General features: G+C 46.2%; 1 protein-coding gene and 1 pseudogene across 1 annotated transcript in view; one reads left to right on the top strand and one right to left on the bottom strand.

Annotated features, from left to right (window-relative positions):
• Positions 1-21,406, bottom strand: part of GLDC (glycine decarboxylase) — a 112,358-nt gene extending 90,952 nt beyond the window's left edge. Inside the window, exons 1-2 of the mRNA XM_002819798.4 lie at positions 20,907-21,406; positions 20,276-20,354 (exon numbers count right to left, since the gene is read on the bottom strand). Of these exons, the coding sequence (XP_002819844.2) occupies positions 20,276-20,354; positions 20,907-21,161 (334 nt within the window). The 5' untranslated portion in view covers positions 21,162-21,406. The remainder of the gene's footprint in view (positions 1-20,275; positions 20,355-20,906) is intronic.
• Positions 14,776-15,275, top strand: LOC100435669 (large ribosomal subunit protein uL23-like; annotated as a pseudogene).
• Positions 21,407-22,136: the final 730 nt, after the last annotated feature.

The raw sequence follows: 22,136 nt of genomic DNA, 5'->3' as shown, positions 1-22,136 counted from the left end.
TGTTTTAAGCCACCAGTTTGTGGTACTATATTACATGGCAGCCATAGGAAACCAATAAAAAAACTATATCAGTCATTTTTAGGAGACACGGTAATACTCTTGGGCCCAGCTGGCCAGTTAAAAAAGACTCAGGTTGGTCGGGCGCGGTGGCTCACACCTGTGATCCCAGCACTTTGGGAGGCCAAGGCAGGAGGATCACTTGAGGTCAAGGAGTTCAAGACCAGCCTGGCCAACATGGTGAAACCCTGTCTGTACTAAAAACACAAAAATTAGCTGGGCCTGGTGGCGTGTGCCTGTAATCCTAGCTACTTGGGAGGCTGACACAGGAGAATCGCTTGAACCAGGGAGGCGGAGGATGCAGTGAGCTGAGATCACGCCACTGCACTCCAACCTGGGCGACAGAGCGAGACAAAAAAAAAAGCCTCACGTGAACTCCAGCACTTTGCCAGACACGGTTTCCCACACATCATTAAGATTCTACTAGTGGAAGTAATCGACCCCAATAACATCATTCTCTTTACTAACTAACATTATCCTCTGGCTTAAGAGAGCTGGTGCTACGGTTCTGGGATGTGTTGGAAGTCTGTGCAGAGGGGTGCAGCAGCCTCCCCCACAGTCCCTCAGAGTGACCCAGCTGGAGGTCAAACCAGCACAGCCAGTTATCCAGCCCAAAGATTTGCACTGATTGCTCTCTCACTCACACGGCCTGGCATGGGAAAGGAAAGCAATATAGCCTTGCAGTCATGTTGTTCCACAAGCAGCACGGCTGAGAGAACCAACTCAACGGCTGACTTTTAATTGGCTGCATGCCTGGAGAAAAATAATATTATAGTAGTTGAAATAATTAGAAATAGCTAAATGGACATTGGTGGGAGCCAAAAGGGTTATTTAAACTAACAGTCCTCATAGTAAGTGAAACTGCTAACGTAATTCTTCCAGGGCAGGACTCTCCTTCCTCATACCCAGCCCCAGGAGACAAAATAGGATTAGAGAGATAGGAATTTGGCTATTGTGCCAAGAGCCACAATTACAGTCCCTCACTAGGTACTGTAGCAAAAATCTAGCTCTCGCTCTATATAGAGGTGCTCAAATGTGTTGTTTTGATTTTGCTTGTAGCCTTTTGGAAGGTCTCTTTACTATGGTTTTATTTTCCACTCCTATGATAGTAGCCCTAGCTGTTATGTTAATTCCCACTGATAGGAAAGGTGGGGTTAAAGTTTTATGGGTCTGCAGCAGAGGCCACCTCCTGGGAAGGAGTAGATAGGCTGTCACCCAAAGGAAGGGAAGAGTAGGATCCAAGTTTTCTGAAAAATGCACTTCAAGGACTCAGATTCAGGAAAGTCATGGAGGTGATAGAAGCCCTGGAGCTTGGGGCTAGAAGCTGAGAAGAATCCTGAACTAAATTAAACTCTAGATCGCTTCCCTCTGAGAACACAAAATGCCACCCCTCTGCCTGCCTTCAGCAAAAATCTATGCTCTCGTCCCATAGAGAGGTGCTCAAATGTGTTTAGATTTTGCTTGCAGACTTTTGAAAGGTCTCTTTACTATGGTTTTATTTTCCACTCCTGTGATAGTAGCCCTAGCTGTTATGTTAATTCTCACTGATAGGAAAGGTAGGGTTAAAGTTTTATGGGTCTGCAGCAGAGGACACCTCCTGGGAAGGAGTAGATAGGATCTCACCCAAAGGAAGGAGGAGGCTAGGATCCCAGGAAGGGGGTGGGGCACCACCCCAGTCCTGACAATTAGCTCCAGGAGACCAGTCAAGAAGCTCAATTGACTACAGAAGGAGCAGGATTGAAATAAAAGATGAAAAATAAAAAATAAAAAATAAAAAGAAGCAGCTCAATTGAATGGGAGTATTGCGGAAGATAAAAATGGTAGTTTATTTTTTCACTTGACAGAAGAAGAAACACAAGAACTAAGATGGTGCCTGCCACTGTGTTTCAAGACTGACCACTTATATGGGTCTTTATAATTAATTATTTTGTTCTTCATTTATACTAATTGGCCTTTTAAAAATTTCAAGTGTTTCATTCAAATGTGAAAATCATCAGAGCTACTATGGGGGATGGTGATGTCTGGAGTCTTTAGACTCTCAAGCAGAAGAGAGATTTGAATTTTCCTTTCACAAGAAAACCCATTCTCTCATACCTCTCCGCACAGGTGTCCAGGAGGTAATAGGCAAAGGTCAAGCTCCTTGCGAGAGAGCCCTGACTACAGCCCAGTTCCCATCTCCCTCCCTTCAGTCACCACCTGCCACTCAGGCACTGGTCCTGCCCTGCCCCATGTCCTCAAACAGTAAGGAAGAGAAGATGCCACATTAGACCAGCCAGGAACCCACTGGCCCAATTTATCAGTTCTGGGTCTCCAGATACAAATCAGCATCCTGCAGAGCAGCCACTGATGTCTTACACACTTTAATCAAATACCTGAAATTTTTAAAAGGCAAACTAGTGGGCCGGGCGCGGTGGCTCATGCCTGTAATCCCAGCACTTTGGGAGGCTGAAGCGGGTGGATCACAAGGTCAGGAGATCGAGACCATCCTGGCTAACACGGTGAAACCCAGTCTCTACTAAAAATACAAAAAAATTAGCCAGGTGTGGTGGCAGGCACCTGTAGTCCCAGCTACTTGGGAGGCTGAGGCAGGAGAATGGAGCGAACCTAGGAGGCAGAGCTTGCAGTGAGCCAAGATCGCGCCACTGCATTCCAGCCTGGGCAACCGAGCGAGATTCCATCTCAAAAAAAAAAAAAACAAAACAAAGGCAAACTAGCTTAAATAAAGAACAAAATATTAATTATCTGTAAGACCTAGAAGCATAAAAACTGTCAAACATGAGACAAAGAAGTTTCTAAGGTGATAAATATATACTCTAGTCTCCATAGGACCAGCCAAACTTCTCAAGCACCTGTGGACTCTGTCCCTATCCAGCTTGGGACTAATGAGTTTTCCTGGATTGGTTCTCATGATAGCTTGGTAGTTATGCCCAATTTTACCTTCTGTTGAGAACAAAGTGAGTTAATAGAATGAGCTGTCCCCTATACAACAAGTTAATGGACATTTTTGAGCCATTAAGGGTAGGTCCCTAGTCATGCTTCTTTCCATTCACTCATCCATCACCCAACACTACAAAACTTCCCAACAAAAATTTCCCAGCTAGAAGCCAAGACAGCCTGTGACTTGATGAACAGAGGGGTAAGCTGCTTCTTACTTGATAAAATCTAAGACCTCAGGCTTCCACACCCACATATAATAAAAAGAATTCCCCAAACATACAGCCTAGTGAGTGTCTGAATTGTTTCAAATGTTTGTTCACTGGTTGCCATTTCTCAGACCCACTCATGAAATTTCACTTTGGCCAGATCTGCAGGAGAACAAACCCAGTGTACCTAGAAGCCCAGAGTTTGAGTTACTTTGATGTCAAGATAGCAATAGATGCAGAGAAAAGGAGAGAAAACAGAGAAGTCCATGATCAGAGATCTACCTGCTGAACCAACCTGAAACTGAACTTCACAGAATCCAGTCTCTAAGTCCAAGTTAAGGGACATGATGATGTGTAAATAAAACCCCAAATCCTAACTAAGCACACAATTCCTATCACTGTACACCTCTTCTCCCGTGGAAAAGAGCTCCCTTTCTAGAGGAAACAGTATGGGGTCCTTAATCCCAAAGTGGCAGCCTTTTCCTCCTGAGTAGCAAAAGAAGCATTCTGAGAAGGTGATTGTGCCATGCAAACCTTGGAAAGCAAATGGGAAAAGGGAAAAAGAAAACTAGATATTCCCCCCAGAGCAAAGCTCACAGAAAAGCACATTCCTCACACTTTTCCTTTCAACTGGACAAAACCAGCTTGCTCCTGTGCACAAGCCTAATTCCTGAACATGAACTACAATGAAACTAACCAGGGGGAAAGAGCCCAAATGAGAAAAGGGGGCGTCCATTAAGAAATGCTTGAAGGCTGGGGGCAGTGGCTCATGCCTGTAATCCCAGCACTTTGGGAGGCCGAGGCAGAAGGATTGTTTGAGTCCAGGAGTTCGAGCCTGACCAACATAGTGAGACCACGTCTCTACAAAAAAAAGTCAAAGAATGAGACAGGAGGATTGCTTGAGCCCAGGAGGTGGAGGCTGCAGTGAGCAGTGATTGCGTCAATGCACTCCCACCTGGGTGACAGAGTGAGACCCTGCCTAAAGAAAAAGAAAGAAACACTTGGAGACAAGATGGCATCTTCCAGATCCTTGCCTACAGCTATGCAGGGCAGCCAGCAGCTGTGCATTATTTTGCACTCTCAGCCATGAAGGAATTCAGGCAATCCTTCAGGAACCTACACAGTAAGTTCTTTTCTTGCAGAATAAATGCCTGCTTCTGACCTTGTTTATTCTTCTGCCTCAGAGCATTGCATAATCTCCTGGTCCTAATGTACCAAGAACAGAGTTCAGTGGCCTCTGGGCATCACTTCCTAAGAATCTGCAGGTAAGAACTTGCACTGCTTCTGCTTGCTAAATTTTGCTTCTCAGAATTTAGAATGAATGCTTCCTCTTTACATCATTCCACATAAGAGCCCTTCTACAGCAACCCCTTTGCCACTGCGCCTAAAATAGCAACAATTTTGCACTAACCACTGCATCAAATAAATACTTTCCAATAGCAATAAGATGATTTTGCTGTTAAATATTCTTTTTTTTTTTTTTTTTTGAGATGGAGTCTTCTGTCACCCAGGTTGGAGTGCAATGGTGCGATCTCGGCTCACTGCAACCTCCGCCTCCTGGGTTCAAGCGATTCTCTCCTGCCTCAGCCTCCCGAATAGCTGGGATTAGAGGCACCCGCCACCATGCCCGGCTAATTTTTGTATTTTTGATGGAGACGGGATTTCACCATATTGGACAGGCTGGTCTTGAACTCCTGACCTCAGATGATCTGCCCGCCTCCGCCCCCTAGTAGCTGTTAAATTTTCAATACATTACTAGGACTAGGTTTTAATATCCTGTTTATGTGAATTTCCACAAGAACTGGAAAAATGTCATTAAAATGGACAGGCAATCTGTATGAGTCAAGATACCTGCTACAACTAAACACACACACACACATACACACATTGTTTCCCATCCTTAACCCATTACCCCAAACATAATCCTACAATTTCTTTTGACCTCAATTGTAAGGGAAAATGTATTCAGGTTTTGCTTTTTGCTTCTTTGACAATCTAAAAATGCTATACCTAAAGTTTTACACTATATATATATATACACACCCACAATATTATGTTATCATTTATATTTTAAAAATAATTATATGTGCATATGTTTATATATTAGCAGAACATCTTTGCGATGATTCACAAGAAATTGATAATAAATACAAGATAATAGATGTGGGAGGGAAGCTTGCTTTTCTATATATATATATATATATATATTTTTTTTTTTTTTTAAAGAGAGACAAGGTCTCACTGTGTTTCCCAGGCTAGTTTCAGACTCCTGAACTCAAGCAATCTTCCAGTCTCGGCCTCCCAAAGTGCTGGGATTATAGGCATGAGCCACCCCACCTGGTCTCCCTGTATATATTTTTGTGCTTTTGAGTTTTGAACAATGTGCCTATATTGTGTATTTGAAATTAAAATGTTGGGAGGCTGAGGCAGGAGAATGGTGTGAACCCAGGAGGTGGCGCTTGCAGTGAGCCGAGATCGCGCCACTGCATTCCAGCCCGGGTGACAGAGTGAGACTCTTTCTCAGAAAAAAAATAAATAAATAAAATTAAAATGTTGCATGTAGAATGAAATCCTCCTTGTAAAATACATGGGTACATGGGTGTACATCCCATCGGTCCCAGGCATCAGTAGGCCATCCACAGACCATGTTCTGGGGAGCCCAGCCAGCAGCGCCTCACACACAGCAGCCACTAACCGCGTCAGAGCCTCCCTCACTCTTCGCCCTCCATGTGCTTGGCAAGACACTAGGAAAATGTCTCCAAGGAAAGCATCAGGACTGAAAACCAACACACTCATATTTGAATTTGCCCAGTGTCACCAGTTTGAGAAAGGCCTTTCTCTGCTAGAGGGTAAGGGGAAAGCTGGGGCCAGAATGTGAGGACAGAGACTGCCTGGGCAGATTGTTCTTGCCAACATCCTAATCCTCAGCTGTAAAGCTGCGAGGGAACCATGGGGTGGGGCTAGGGTGTCAATCAAGATAAACAGACCATGAATGACAGCATGGCAGGACTTTCTCATCTTTCTGAAGGGAAGTCAGAATTTGGATGCAAATTCCATCTGCATGCTGATCCTTTCCCCAACATCACCCAGTCATTTATAGCACTCCTTTCTCTCCCCCATAGACACCTGGATCAAGCCCACTTACCCAGTCCATAGACCCAACTCCCTGTTATTTGTCAAGTTTCCTCCCTGGGCAGAGGAGGGTTTCACTACCAAAGTCAGCTGAATCACGGAATGTGTTGAATTGTTCCAGGAAGCCAAGCCAATCCATACGCTACGCTCTGCACAGTGTACAGAGGAAACTGAACCTAAAACCCTTGCAGACCAGCAGAGCTGTGCCATGTGTGAGGATGTTGTCAGGGCAGCAGCATGCAGGCCCAACCTAGGGCTCTGAGTCTCTTTGCTCTAATCCTGCCAGGCTCTTCCCTGTCTTCTTGCTCAGCCAATTAATACCACACCTCATTCAGTCCTTCATGACCCTCAGGAGTTACCACCCTCCTCAGGACACCTCCACTCAAAAGGAGCTGAGGCATGTCCCATCTATGTTTCTGGTGACTCCTTGGTCCCTTGTCTCCATATGAGTGAGCAGTCTCTGCAGCTCTTCCTGATCACCCGAGAGATGCACAGCTTCAAGACCCTACCAGCTGTAGCAAAACCAAAACAACATTGACAGTGGGGAGTGGGACAAGGGATGATATGTCTGTTATTTTACTCCTTGAACTTGGATCATACTCCTTCCTGTGGGAGGCCCCTTTTCATTTAATCTACAAATGTTAAGAAATGTACAGAGAAACATTGCAACTCATAGCATTTATCTGGAATACCAGCTGACCTATGCATTCAGGCCAAATGCTGAGTTTGAAATGAAAATCAGTGCAAGTCCCAGAGGATTTGTTTTCCCTCTTTGCTGCCCCAGAGGTATATTTTCATGGCCTACAGAGCAAGAACAGGAAGGGAAGACTATGTCCTAAGAGTCCAACTCAAACAATGTGTCATGCTTGAGAAAAAGATAATTTTTTATAGATCAAAGGCATATGGGCCGGGCACAGTGGCTCATGCCTGTAATCCCAGCAATTTGGGAGGCTAAGGGAGGAGGATGTTTTGAACCCAGGAGTTTGAGACCATCCTAGGCAACACAGCAAGACCCCCGTCTCTACAAAATGAAATAAATTAGTGCATGTGGTGGCACATGCCTGTAGTCCAGCTACTCAGGAAGCTGAAGGGGGAGGATCTCTTTGGCCCAGGAGGTTGAGGCTGCAGTGAGCCATGATCATGCCACTGCAGTCCAACCTGAGTGACAGAGTGAGAGCCTACCTCAAAAAAAAGTCACATGGAGAAATTTGCAGTCCAACCCAGAATCACACGAAGTAAATTGTAATCTCTCATAGTAAATGCTCAGAAAATACAGGTGAATCATGTGTTGCAATGAAAATTCACCTAAACTTTCACATACGGCTAGCCCAGGAACTCACCCATCACAGACTCACGATGATGAATCAATGCACAAATTGTTCTCACATTTGATTCAACTACATCCCAAAATGCGTGAGCCTCAGAGAAACATTTATCAGTGGAAACCCGCAGCCATTAAGAAAGTTGTATAAAATAATGCAGTGTCTACAATAATTTCAGACTTTCCAAAATTTTATTTCTTCATTGTTCAGTCAGTTAGTATGTTGATGATACAGGCATTGAGAATTCTTACTAAAATTCTCAGTTTGCATTTTTGTATGAATATTCTGGACTTACAAAAAGTAAAGCAAACTTGAGTCAAAATGAGATCAAAGTTATTCATACATTGTATAAGTGAGACTTGTTTAAGCAAGGCACAGTGCTGTTTGATGGAGTGGGGAAGAGGACATGAAGAATGGAAGTCACAACACAGATTCGCCCACAGCGGCTCACATCCCTGTTCTCTAGCACCCACCCCGGTGCAGCCCGGGCCCTCACTCCCAGCCTCCTGAGGCGGGTCACTGAGCTTCCAGGCAGAATGTGGGTGGGGCTGCCCCACCTCTGTCTCAACCTCACTGAGCTGACTAGTGGACCTTGAAGTCCTCCCCTCAGCTGAACTCAGTCACCACATTTCTCTGTTCCTGCTTCCAAGTCACTGACTGATGGTGGGGTGGAGGACACTCAAACAGGCCTTACAAATTCCCGCTATTCAATTTCAGCAGACCCTCCCTGCAGGCCGATTGAGGGTCCTCGCCACCCAGATGCTCTCAGCAGACCCTATCTGCAGACCAATCAAGGGTCCTCGCCACCCAGATGCTCTCAGCAGACCCTATCTGCAGACCAATCAAGGGTCCTTGCCACCCAGATGCTCTCAGCAGACCCTGCCTGCAGACCAATTAAGGGTTCTCGTCACCCAGATGCTCTCAGCAGACCCTGCCTGCAGGCCGATCGAGGGTCCTTACCACCCAGATGCTCTCAACAGACCCTGTCTGCAGGCTGATCAAGGGTCCTCGCCACCCAGATGCACACAATAGCTCTTCTGAAATTCACTTTTCCCTAGTGCTCAGTCTCAGCCTTCCTGTCTCTCATGCAGAGAGATAGTCAGAAATGCAGCCCCTCATCTCCTCCCATCTCGGAGGATCCTTATATCTTTATGCAGACTTTCTTCCCTCTTCTGCCTAAGAAAGGTCCAGAATACGACACAGGGGTCCACAATTCCCTGCCTGAAAATATATCCTCCTGCCTCTGATGACTTCATCTCAGAATGCCCTGCCTCTCTCCTTCTGCATGTTTTATTTCCCTGTATCCTGGCTTTTCTTTCTTCCCCACACTCCATCCCTGGGAAATTTCACTAATTCTCATTAATTTATTCAGAAAACTCACTAAATCTGCAACTCCATCTCTTCTCTCTGGATCTCTAGACTCTACTTTCCAACTCTTGCTTCAACTTTTCCAAATGCATATTCCACAAATACCTCAAACCCAATTCTGCTCAAGCAAGACCCAATCTCTTCTTCCACTTCTCCCTGTTCCCCCTCTGTTAATCAATGACATCAACATCACTACCCCATCTAGAAACTGACTGACAGCCTCACCTCCTGCCTCTCTGGATCAACCACCATGTCTGTACAAAAACCATGCTTCTGGCCAGGCACAGTGGCTCACACCTGTAATCCCAGCACTTGGAAGGCCGAGGAGGGTGGATCACCTGAGGTCAGGAGCTGGAGACCAGCCTGGCCAACACAGCAAAACTCCATCTCTACTAAAAATACAAAAATGAGCCAGGTATGTAATCCCAGCTACTTGGGAGGCTGAGACAGGAGAATCTTTTTTTTTTTTTTTTTTGAGACGGAGTCTCGCTCTGTCGCCCAGGCTGGAGTCCAGTGGCACGATCACAGCTCACTGCAAGCTCCGCCTCCCGGGTTCACGCCATTCTCCTGCCTCAGCCTCTCGAGTAGCTGGGACTACAGGCGCCCGCCACCACGCCTGGCTAATTTTTTTGTATTTTTAGTAGAGACGGGGTTTCACCGTGTTAGCCAGGATGGTCTCGATTTCCTGTCCTTGTGATCCACCCGCCTCGGCCTCCCAAAGTGCTGGGATTGCAGGCGTGAGCCACCGCGCCTGGCAGAGGCGGAAGAATCTTGAACCCGGGAGGTGGAGGCTGCAGTAATCCAGGATTGCACCACTGTACTCCAGCCTGGGCAACAGAGTAAGACTCTGTCTCAAAAAGAAAAAAACAAACAAACCCAAAACCATGAGTCTCATGCCTCTAATTCCAGCACTTTGAGAGGCCGAGGCAGGCGGGTTGCTTGAGCTCGGAGTTCAAGACCAGCCTGGGCAACATGGCGAAACTCCATCTCTACAAAAAATACAAAATTTAGCTGGGCGTGGTAGCTCACGCCAGCAGTCCCAGCTACTAGGGAGGCTGAGGAGGGAGGATCGCTTGAGCCTGGGACGCAGAGGTTGCAGTGAACCGAGATCGCACCACCACACTTGAGCCTCGGTGACATAACCAGACCCTGTCTCAAAAAAAAACAAAAACAAAACAAACAAACAAACAAAACAAAAAAAAAACCCGCCATGCTTCTCCTGGGCTGCCCGAAGCCAGTGACTAAGCTCTGCCAGAAAACTAATGCAGACTCATTCATTCTCTGGAGACATGAGACTCCTCCCATGGGCAGCCGTAGCTCCAGGACTCCATGTGGGCCTGATGGAAACTCTCTTAGATCTGTTCTGTACTGTAAGACTCTTTTTACCCAGTCTTCATTCTACTTCTCTCCCCTTCCACCAAAGTTAGACCTGCATTAGTTTGGAGGCTCCCCTTCCCTCTCCTGCTTCTCCCCCTCCTTCTCCTCTGATCTCAGAGGCTCTCTGCAAAACACAGGATCAATCCTTCCACTTCCCTCTATAGTAACTTTTCCTGTCTACCCATTAGTTAGAGGGGGGAAAATAAATCCCTTTTGGCTCTGAGCCCTCCATATTGTGGCCCCATACCTTGTTTTTCATGTCCCTCTGCAATCTAATATTCTAACCACGTGGTCTATTCACCATCCCTCAAATAACCATGTATTTCCACAGTTCCATGCCTCTGCTCATGCCATAACTTCAGACTAAGTCTCCATCCTATTTGCAGACCCATCAAACTATTCAATATCTATTTCCTTATAAGTTATAACCTATAGCTGGGGATATCTTTATCGTCTTTTACCTCCTGAAGCAGTATCTTATCTTCTACAACTGAGACTCTCAATAAATGCAGAATGGAAGCAGATGGAGGAAGCTGTAGAAGGAGATTTGGCAATAGTAGCTTAATAACCCACTGATAACAAAGGTGATAGCAAACACCAGTCCAAAAACCAAAAGCTGAGTAGTCTAGGGCACTTTATGTATGGGCAAATGGTCCTATGTAACGTAATAGTCCTCAAGAATAGCACTATATTTATAATACAGTATAATTGATTTCAGTTTGATAGCACTGAATATGTTTTGAGGTTAGAGTGAGTTATAGTCATACCGCTGCACTCTAGTCTGGGTAACAGTGCAAGACCCTGTCTCTAAATAATAATAATAATAGGATCTGGGCATGGTGGCTCACACTTATAACCCCAGCATGTTGGCAGACCAAAATGAGAGAATCATTTAAGCCCAGAAGCTTGAGACCAGCCTGGGCAACATATTGAGACCCCCATGTCTACAAAAAAATTTAAAAAATTAGCCAGGTGTGGTGGTCCTCCTTGTAGTCTAAGCTACTTGGAAGGCTGAGGTGACGGGATTGCCTGAGCCGGGGAGGTCGAGGTTGCACAGAGCTGTGATCATTCCACTGTAGTCGAGCCTGGGTGGCATAGCAAGATACTGTCTCAAATAAAATAAATAAAATTAAATAAAAATAAAATGTTTTAAAATAAAAATGATAATAATGAATAGATGTTATACCACAGTTGTCTAAACCCCTAGAATGTGCAACACCAAGACTGAATCCTAACGTAAACAATCTTGACTTTGGGTGAGGCCAGGCGCAGTGGCTCACCTATAATCCCAGCATTATGGGAGGCCAAGGTGGGTAGATCATCTGAGGTCAGGAGTTCAAGACCAGCCTGGCTAACATGGTGAAACCCCCGTCTCTACTAAAAATACAAAAATTAGCCAGGCGTGGTGGTTCATGCCTGTAGTCTCGCCTACTCAGGAAGCTGAGGCAGGAGAATCGCTTGAACCCAGGAGGCGGAGGTTGCAGTGATCCGAGATTGTACCACTGCACTCCACCCTGGGTGACATAGTGAGACTCCGTCTCAAAAAAAAAAAAAAAAAGCTTTGGGTGATAATGATGCATTAATGTAGGTTCAATTGTAGCAAATGCTCTGGTAGGCAATGCTGATAATTGGAGACTCTACGCTTGTGTGGGGGCAGTGGGTTTAATGGGAAATCTTTGTAGATTTCACTCAGTTTTGCCATGAACCTAAAACTGCTCTAAAAAATAAAGTTGGTCGGGCAAGGTGGCTCACGCCTATGATCCTAGTATTTTGGGAGGCAGAGTTGGAAGGATTTCTTCCTGAGCCCAGGAATTCAAGAGCAGCATGGGCAACACAGTAAGATTGTCTCTAGAAAAAATACAAAAATTAGCCGGGCATGGTGGCATGCACCTGTAGTCTCAACTGCTCAGGAGGCTGAAGTGTGAGATCACTTGAACCCAGGAGGTCGAGGCTGCAGTGAGCTGTAATTACACCACTGCACTCCAGCCTGGGCAACAGAGTGAGACCCTATCTCAAAAATAAAATTAAGAAACCCAAAATAGGCCGGGCGCAGTGGCTCACAACTGTAATCTCAGCACTTTGGGAGACTGAGGCGGGCAGATCACTTGAGGTCAGGAGTTCAAGACCAGCCTGACCAACGCAGTGAAACCCCATCTCAACTAAAAATATAAAAATTAGCTGGGTGTGGTGGTGGGCGCCTGTAATCCCAGCTACTCGGGAGGCTGTGGCAGGAGAATTGCTTGAACCCAGGAGGTGGAGGTTGCAGTGAGCCGAGATCGTGCCATTGCTCTCCAGCCTGGGTGACAAAGCAGAACTGTTTTTTTTTGTTGTTGTTGTTTTTAAAAAAAAAAGTCCGGGAACAATGGCTCACACCTGTAATCCCAGCACTTTGGAAAATCCCAGCACTTTGGAAGGCCGAGGCAGGCGGATCACTTGAGGTCAGGAGTTCGAAACCTATACAAAAATTAGACAGGCGTGGTGGCAGGCGACTTAATACCAGCTACTTGGGAGGCAGAGGCAGGAGAATCGTTTGAACCCGGGAGGCGGAGGTTGCAGTGAGCCGAGATCGAGCCATTGCACTCAAACCTGGGGGATAAGAGCGAGACTTCTCTCAAAAAAAAAAAAAAGATACTTTATCAAGATTGAGGGTTTTTAAATTTTGTTTTGTTTTTTGTTTTTTGAGATGAAGTCTCATTCTGTCGCCCAGGCTGGCATGCAGTGGCGCAATCACAGCTCACTGCAACCTTCTCTTCCCTGCAACCTCTACCTCCCAGGTTCAAGCGATTCTCCTGCCTCAGACTCCTGAGCAGCTGGGACAAAAGGCATGCACCACCACAGCCAGCTAATTTTTGTATTTTTAGTAGAGACAGGTTTTGCCATGTTGCCCAGGCTGATGCTGAACTCCTGGCCTCAAGTGATCCATCCGCCTCAGCCTCCCAAACTGCTAGGATTACAGGCATGAGCCACTGTGCCCAGCCAAGACTGAGATTTCTAGTTTGGGATTCTAATTTTAATAAGAGAGGAAAAACTGATCATAATTTATTTTAGGACTCAACACATTAAAAATTTTTTTTTTTTACTTTTTTTTTTAAAGAGACAGGATGTTGCCCAGGCTGGTCTTGAACTACTCGGCTCAAGCAATCCACCCACCTTAACCTCCCAAAGTGCTGAGATTACAGGTGTGAGCCTGTAATCTCATCACTTTTAAAACAAATATTTTCTCCCCTCCACTTTTACCATGATATGCTTCGACATTTATCTGAATATCCCCCAATTAATTGATAGCATAATTATTTAAGATTCCATCAGGGATGATCCTGCAACAATATTCAAGTGCTTGCCGAATTATGTCTTGCACATTGCATTTTTCCATTTCCTTTTTCTCAGTGAAGGTACTGCCTTTGCTTGAGTTTGTTTGTTTGTTTGTTTGTTTGTTGTTTTTTGTTTTTTGAGACAGAGTCTCACTGTTGCCCAGTCTGGAGTGCAATGGCGCGACTTAGCTCACTGCAACCTCCACCTCCTGGATTCAAGCGATTCTTCTGCCTCGGCCTCAGCGTCCCAAGTAGCTGGGATTATAGGCATGCGCCACCAAGCCCAGCTAATTTCTGTATTTGTAGTAGAGACGGGGATTCACCATGTTGATCAGGCTGGTCTTGAACTCCTGACCTCAGATGATCCACCCGCCTCGCCCTCCCAAAGTGCTGGGATTATAAGCGTGAGCCACTGCTCCCAGCTTCATCTTTGCTTCTTTACATTGAGAAGATATATTCCAACTCTTAACTCTGTCTTTCCATCCCATTTCACATCATTTCTGAACGCTCATGACATTTTACCCACACCTTTCATGGCACCTAGCTTTTTAACTGTCTGTCTGATCTGTTTATATTAAGAAGGTAAGATGTAAGCTCCTTGGAGATAGTGACTATGTTTATTCAAATGTATATCCTTACTGGACACGGTGGCTCCCGCCTATAATCCCAGCACTTTGGGAGGCCGAGGCAGGCAGATCACGAGGTCAGGAGTTTGATACCAGCCTGACCAACACAGTGAAACCCTGTCTCTACTAAAAATATAAAAATTAGCTGGGCATGGTGGTGCGTGCCTGTAGTCTCAGCTACTCGGGAGGCTGAGGCAGGAGAATCGCTTGAACCCAGGAGGCAGAGGTTGTGGTGAGCCAAGACCGTGCCACTGCACTCTAGCCTGGGGAACAGAGCGAGACTCTGTCTCAGAAAAAAAAAAAAATGTATATCCTCAGAGTGTCTTTCAATAGTAGTCAGTAAACATTTAACAATTTAGGCAACAAGGTGACTGTCCAAGGTTATCAGTCAGGTATCTGCCTATTGAGAATTAATGACAAAAATAGAGCTTTTTCACAAGATGGCGCAGAAAGCGAAGAAGGAAGCTCCTGCCCCTCCTAAAGCCGAAGCCAAAGCAAAGGCTTTAAAGGCCAAGAAGGCTGTGTTGAAAGGTGTCCACAGCCACAAAAAAAAAATAAGATCCGCACATCACCCACCTTCCGGCAGTCCAAGACCCTGCGACTCCACAGACAGCCCAAATATCCTCGGAAGATCGCCCCCAGGAGAAACAAGCTTGACCACTATGCTATCATCAAGTTTCCACTGACCACTAAGTCTGCCATGAAGAAGATAAAAGACAACAACACGCTTGTGTTCACTGTGGATGTTAAAGCCAACAAGCACCAGATTAAACAGGCTGTGAAGAAGCTCTATGACATTGATGTTGCCAAGGTCAACACCCTGATTCGGCCTGATGGAGAGAAGAAGGTCTATGTTCGACTGGCTCCTGATTATGATGCTTTGGATGTTGCCAACAAAATTGGGATCATCTAAACTGAGTCCAGCTGCCTAATTCTAAATATATATATATATCTTTTCACCATAAAAAAAAAAATATATATATATATATATATATATGGACAAAACAGATTCTGCTGTGAGGGACTACATATACAACTAGGCAATTACCAGACCATATTTAAAAATAGAACTTTCACCCACACCTGTCCAGGAAACTAACCTGCTTACTCAGAATAAACAATCAAGGAAGCCAGCCTGCTACAAGTTAGACTTACAGAGAAAGCCAGATTGCTATCTCTAGTGACAATCCAGGAAACCGAACAACAACTTCCCTAACAATTGGACCCAAATGGCCAGAACTTGATTAATAACTGACAGCTTCCCTAATTTTTGTCCCACTTCCAACATAGGACCAACCAGGCTAAGCCAAATATGTACCCATAACCAATCACATCAGATGCCCGACTTCTAGTAAACCCTCAGACAGCTTCCCTTGTAAACCTCCAATCAGAACATACCTAAAGGCTTCCCTTTTTTCCACAGTAAAGCTTTCCTCTCCTCTGTCAAAATGCAAGTCTGACTCCCTTGCTATAGCAAGCTCATTACAGCCTTTGTTTCTCTCATTTAGTTAGTCTTTACTGCTACCGTCATTTAATGGAAATTTACTGGAATCATCCTAAAGAAGAAATAACAATTCATATAAGCTGGGAATTGAATGAGTCAGGAATGGCCAAAGGAAAGCCTTGTCATGGACTGCGGACTGCGGGGCCTACAGGCAGGACCTGGCAATGGGCATCATCTGGCTAAAGACGAGTCGTGGCCTCGGCCTGGGGAACAGCTGCCACGGCCTAGTTGCCCCTGGGGTCAGTTCAGGAGAGCGCGCAACCCAACTAGGGTGACAAAGCCAACACCTGCAGCTGCATTACACAATGCTCCCTCCCTCCGCTCACTGCCCTCCATTAACCATTTAGTAGAAATCACTCTGGAACATTCAGCTGGCACAAGTCCATCATTCTGACAACTCATCTCCTCAGTTCTAGTTGAATGTGAACATTGGAGGGTTTAGTTTCTCCTCTCTCTTCCACAAGCAATGTGCAATTTTGTGTAAACTTTAATCCCTGCAGTTTATCTAAGATTAGTTCAGTCTAGTTCAGTCTAGTTGCCTTGAGATGAATTCACTGAAAAGACTACACAGCGAGGCATACCATAGCTAAAAGTAACTGGCTTTGGTCATAAAGTAATTTTTAACTTTGAATTAATTATAAAATGAATACCTACACTGCAGAAAATTCCAAAACTGCAAAGTAATTAAAAGAAAGCTAAAACCACTAATAAGGGCACCATTCAGAGAAACCAGTGTTGCCAGTGTCACATATCCTTCTAGTCCTTTTGTTGTTATTGAGTGCGTGTGGATGGGGAATGGGGGATTCACTTGAACAGGATAGGATTTTGAACTGAATAGCTTTGCTTGTTTCTCTGAATAATGACTTACTTAGCAGCCAGTTCATGATCAAAGTATTTTTTCAAGGCACTTTCTGAATTGTCCAAGAAGAGGGGGAGCATCCTTTGTGACTGATGAACCACCCGTCCTTCCCTGGTTCTGTCTGGCCATTCTGTCCTATACATGTTAATCCCACTACCTCCAGCAGCCTCCCCTAGATTTATCTAGCAGAGCATCACTGCTCATTCTTCAGTATTGCACTTCCGTGACCCCTTCCCTTGCCCTAGCAGCAGGCCTCAGTGTTCCCATGTCTGTGCTGCCAGGAAGCTGCTGCGTTTCCACTGGGGCAGTTGGCATATGGCAGGGTGATTCTAGTGCAATTGGGTTTGTGCACATCTGTAAACTGGATATTCCAGGTGAGTCAGGACAGAAGTTTTCCACTTTGTACACCCACGACCTTGCAAAGGACAAAATGAAGAGAAAGCAAAGTAGTGGATGGAGTGTGGACAGTGGAGCTGGGCTGCCTGGGTTTGAATTCTGCCTCCACTATTTACCAGCTATGACCTTGGGCAAGTCATGCATCATCTGAGTATCACAGTTTCTTCATTTTTAAAACAGAAGTATTAACGGTATTTTCCTCATAGGGTTGTAATATACATTAATACACGAAAGCACGTTAAAGAGTGTCCAGTACATGGTAAGCACTACATAAATGTCTGAGATTACTGAGTTATGTGTAATAAGTAACCCAAGTATTTCCAAACTGATCACAATCTTTACTCTGCAATGAGGACATTTAACACTCCTATAACTAGCTCTCACTACAGTTTTCTCTGTACGTGGCAAACAAATATTTAATCCAGAACTCCTCTCTGACTACACTAGCACACAGGCATTCACATGAAACCAAGTTTGAGTAACGGTGCTCCACTATTAAATGGAGATGCTACTACCAGAGCTTACATGCACCAATTTGCTCTCCCCACCTGGAGAATATTCATTCACCATGACACGTGCACACCTCAGAGTCAAAATTTATCCTTTGCAGATGCATCCTCCTCCACTCTCCCAACATCTCCAGCTCACTATTCCAAGAAACAAGCTTTGTTGGAGAACTGGTCCATTTCAGGGAATGGGGTGACTTCTGATTGTGCAATATTTTCTGCATGAATCATCCCAAACTAGATGGAACAAGCTCAAAATGTCACAGAAGCTGCTAGTTTTAAAATTTATATGGCATGGGCATGGTGGCTGATGCCTGTAATCCCAGCACTTTGGGAGGCCAAGGTGGGTGTATCACTTGAGGTCAGGAGTTCAAGACCAGCCTGGCCAACATGGAGAAACCCCATCTTTACTAAAAATACAAAAAATTAGCCGGGCATGGTGGTGCACGTCTGTAATCCCAGCTACTCAGGAGGCCGAGGCACGATAATGGCTTGAACCGAGGAGGCAGAGGTTGTAGTGAGTAGAGACCATGCCACTGCACTCCAGCCTGGGCAACAGAACAAGAATCCATTTCAAAAATAAAAATAAAAAATAAAAAAATTAAGTTTATATTCAAGTTGCAAATTACTTTCCAGGAGCCCACTTCCACAGTGAAGAATCAGAATCCCTTGATGTTCAAATTATTCAGCTGGAACCAAGAACTAAACTAAAAAAGGATACACAACTTTGCCATGTTTCCCAGGCTCTAATGCTCTGAAAAGAACATTTTATTTTAGAGTATATATATTATAAAAATAGCTAACCTAAAGGCTCCCTGACTTTGAAAGTCTCAGGAAGGGATTCACTTGTTCAAATATTCACCTAAAATACCCTGCTTTAAAGATACACAACTCTTCACTCTTCACACATCAAATGAATTAGGATTCTGACTTTCTTTTCTTTTCTTCCTTTCTTTTTTTTTTTTTTTTAGACAGGGTCTCACTCTGTTACTCAGGCTGAAGTGCAGTGGAGCCATCTTGGCTCACTGCAACCTCCACTGCCCAGCTCAAGTGTTTCTGCCACATTAGCCTCCAGAGTAGCTAGGATTACAGGCGCACACCACCACACCTGGCTAATTTTTGTATTTTTTGTAGAGATAGGATCTCGCCATATTGCCCAAGCTGGTCTCAAACTGCTGGCCTCAAGCAATCCACCTGCCTAGACCTCCCAAAATGCTGAGATTATAGGCATGAGCCACCATGCCCAGCCAGGATTCTGATTTTCTAAATTGGAAATAGATAAGGCTTCCCTCCGACCATCCCTAAATCTCAATTAGTTCAATTCAACAAAACATGCAGGTTTTCAATGACCATCAGATTTGAAACCAACAAAGGCAGCAGCCCTCAGCATAGCCTGAGCAGCCAACCTGAAGCAGATAGGCTCCATACCTCAAATGTCCACCTTCAAACAAAATAAAGCTTGCCATCTGCACACTATATCCTTTCTATCATAGCAACAAAATAAAACAGCTGCTCTCTCTTCATTTGACTCTAGAAGAGATAAGTATCTCCATGACTGAAAGTGAGATAACCAGATGAGATTTTTTTTAAGAGCTCTGCCTGTGCCCTTGACTTATGGATTGTCCCCCCGACTTATGGATTGTCCCCCCACCCCATAGAAGTCAAATACCCACATAAAAATACCCGTGAAAAGCAATCTTGGACCATTAAAAATATTTTAAACCTAAAATAAAATTCTAAGAAAGTCTATGACTAAACTGACCTTTCTTAAACAAATGTAAATCTTATTTGTGTGTTTTTCTAGAAAAACCATTCAGAGTAGGGCACAGTGACTCGTGCCTGTAATCCCAGCATTTTGGGAGGCCGAGGCAGACAGATTGCCTGAGGTCAGGAGTTCGACACCAGCCTGGCCAACATGAAGAAACCCCGTCTCTACTAAAAATATAAAAATGAGCCTGGTGTGGTGGTGCGCCCCTGTAATCCCAGCTAGTCAAGAGGCTGAGGCAGGAGAATTGCTTGAACCAGGGAGGCGGAGGTTGCAGTGAGCCGAGATCAAGCCACAGCACTCCAGCCTGGGTGACAGAGACTCTGTCTCAAAAAAAAAAAACGAAAAAAAAGAAAAGAAAAGAAAAGAAAAACCATTCGGACTCGAAAAGTACTGCTGTCTTTCAGTTGGTAAATAATAAAATTTGGACGTGAGGTAAGAAAACAATTGGAAGCTACTGCGATCTAAAGAAGCGTGGGGGAGGGAGGCCAGATGTCTGGTCACTTCCCCAGTTGCACGACCTTAGGCAATTCCTAGATCCTTTGAGTCTATCCAGGTCTGCGCAGGTAATGACACCTCTCAACCCAAAGTATGAGAGCACCCTGGCCGGTGAGAGGGTGCCTGGGAAGTGGGGAATCTGCTACAAAACGCAGGGGAAGCTAGCGGGGGGCCCTAGGATAAAGACCAAGAACCGCACAACATCGATTCTCTCCTAACACAAAACTAACTGCTCCGAGAACAAAATATCCCACCTTCCCGCGGCTCCGGAGGTACCCGCCACTGTTTTATTTCAATCCACACATTCCCAGTCCTGAGCAATCCTAACCCCAGAGCTGGATCTTCAGGGAACCACAAAAGACAAATAGGCCAGAATAATCTAAGTCCAAGGGAGCCCTCTCGGCCACTTACAAACAGGGTCTTCCATTTTCAAGGGTCTTTTCAAACGGATGTTGGCAGGGACCGTCTTCTCGATCAATTCATCAATGCTCTAAAATTAAAACGCAAGGCAGAGGAAAGTGCCTCTGAGTTAAAAGAGTCACCTCTGTGTTTTGCGACTACAAAGCCTTGTGGGAACCTCATTTAAATCGCCTCATTAGGGTTCTTTTTAAAAGAAAAGGAAAACTCTGAGCAAGCCAGAATGATTTGGAGGAAAGAAAATCGTGAAGTGGGGTGGAGATTCCGCCACTCGGGGTTGGATTTCAGTTGCAACCGGAGCTAACCGGTAAGCCCACTCTTAATCGGGGGGTCTTCCTCTTCTTGCAAAGTTAAGGTCCATTCACAGGGCCACTTGGGCTGGGGGTGGTTTAAAAATGTACACTTTTGAGGCACGAAGACTGGGTGCAGGAGAAAGTAAGCAGTTAAGAAGTAAGAAGGCACGAGGACCAAAGGCACGAATTTGCTTCCACGCCACGGCCCGGGACCCAGGGTGCGGGGACCCTGCGGAGCGCAGCAGAGCTCAGGGTAGGAGCCGGGAGGCCGCGCAGACAGAACCCGGGCAGGGCGGAGGGGAGGCCGCGGAGGGCCGGGTGGAGGTCCTTACCGCCAGCCCCAAGGTCTGCAGCATCTCTCTCTGGTCTTTGTCCCCAGGGCCGATGTGCCTCCGAGCGAAGTCGTCGTGTCTGGGCAGAAGGCGCTCCAGGAGGCGCGAGGCCCCAGCCGCGGCGCTGTCCCCGCCGCCACTGCTGCTGTCCCGGCCCCGCGGCGCCCAGCACGGCCCCGATCCCCCAGCCAGGAGGCGGCCGCCCCCGACCCCGCGGCCCAGGCGCAGCCCCCACGCCCTGGCACAGGACTGCATGGCCGCGGCCACCGTCCCCTGCCCCGGCCCGCAAGGGTCAGCCGCGCTCTCGGCCCCTCTCCTGGCCTCGGTCCCCCGGGTGGCGGCTGCGTCCGGCCTGGAGCCCCTTTCGCTGGACAGTCGGCCGGACAGATGGATGGACGCTCGCGGGCAATGAATGGGCTCTGCGCTCAACCAAGACACTCGCACAAAGTTGTGGCTCCACCCAAGGCACCTGCTCCGCACACTTTAAGCGGCGCCCTGGAGGCGGGAGGTGGGTTGAGGCCAGGAAGCCCTTGGCCAATGAAAGTAGACAGAGGGGAGGGGGCGGAACAGTTCCCGCCCCCGCCCCCTCTCCCTACCCTCTTCCCAGCCCTTCCGTAGAGTCCTGTTTCCCCTGGACCGGAGGTTGCCATCTCCAGTCCTACCCAGTCCGACGCTGGCTGGTGCCGGGGACCGGGACGCTCCGTACGCCCCCCGCCAGGGTGTGGAGCCGCACTGGGGCAAGATCAGCTGGGACAGCCCAAAGACTCCGGGCCAAGTTCCTGGGGGACTCGGCGGAGATGGAAGATGATTCTCGAAGCTCTCCATTTCCTTAATTTTGAGGTATCTTTCCCTGTCACATTTCATCTCAGGGAAATTAATATGCGCAGATGGCGGTTCTTTTATCTTTGCGGGAGCGTGATAAAGTTACTTAACCTCTCAGAGCTTCAGTTTTCTCATCTCAACAGAGCTGGATGGGATTTTAAAAAGAGATTATATGTACATGGAAAGCACTTGAACAGTAGATTTGAACACCCTGTCTGTATTTCTTTTCTTTTCTATTTCTTCCTTCTTCTTTGTCCTCCTCCCCCTCCTCCTCCTCCTTCTTCTCTCTCTCTCTTTCTCTCTCTCCCCCCCCCCCCCACAATATGTAACGCTATGGCTCACGCCTGTAATCGCAACACTTTCGGAAACCGACGCGGTAGGATAGCTTGAGCCCAGGAGTTCGAGACC

This window comes from Pongo abelii, chromosome 13 (genome assembly GCF_028885655.2).
Source record: "Pongo abelii isolate AG06213 chromosome 13, NHGRI_mPonAbe1-v2.0_pri, whole genome shotgun sequence".
Lineage (NCBI taxonomy): Eukaryota > Metazoa > Chordata > Mammalia > Primates > Hominidae > Pongo > Pongo abelii.
This window is presented reverse-complemented; position numbering and strand designations above follow the sequence as displayed.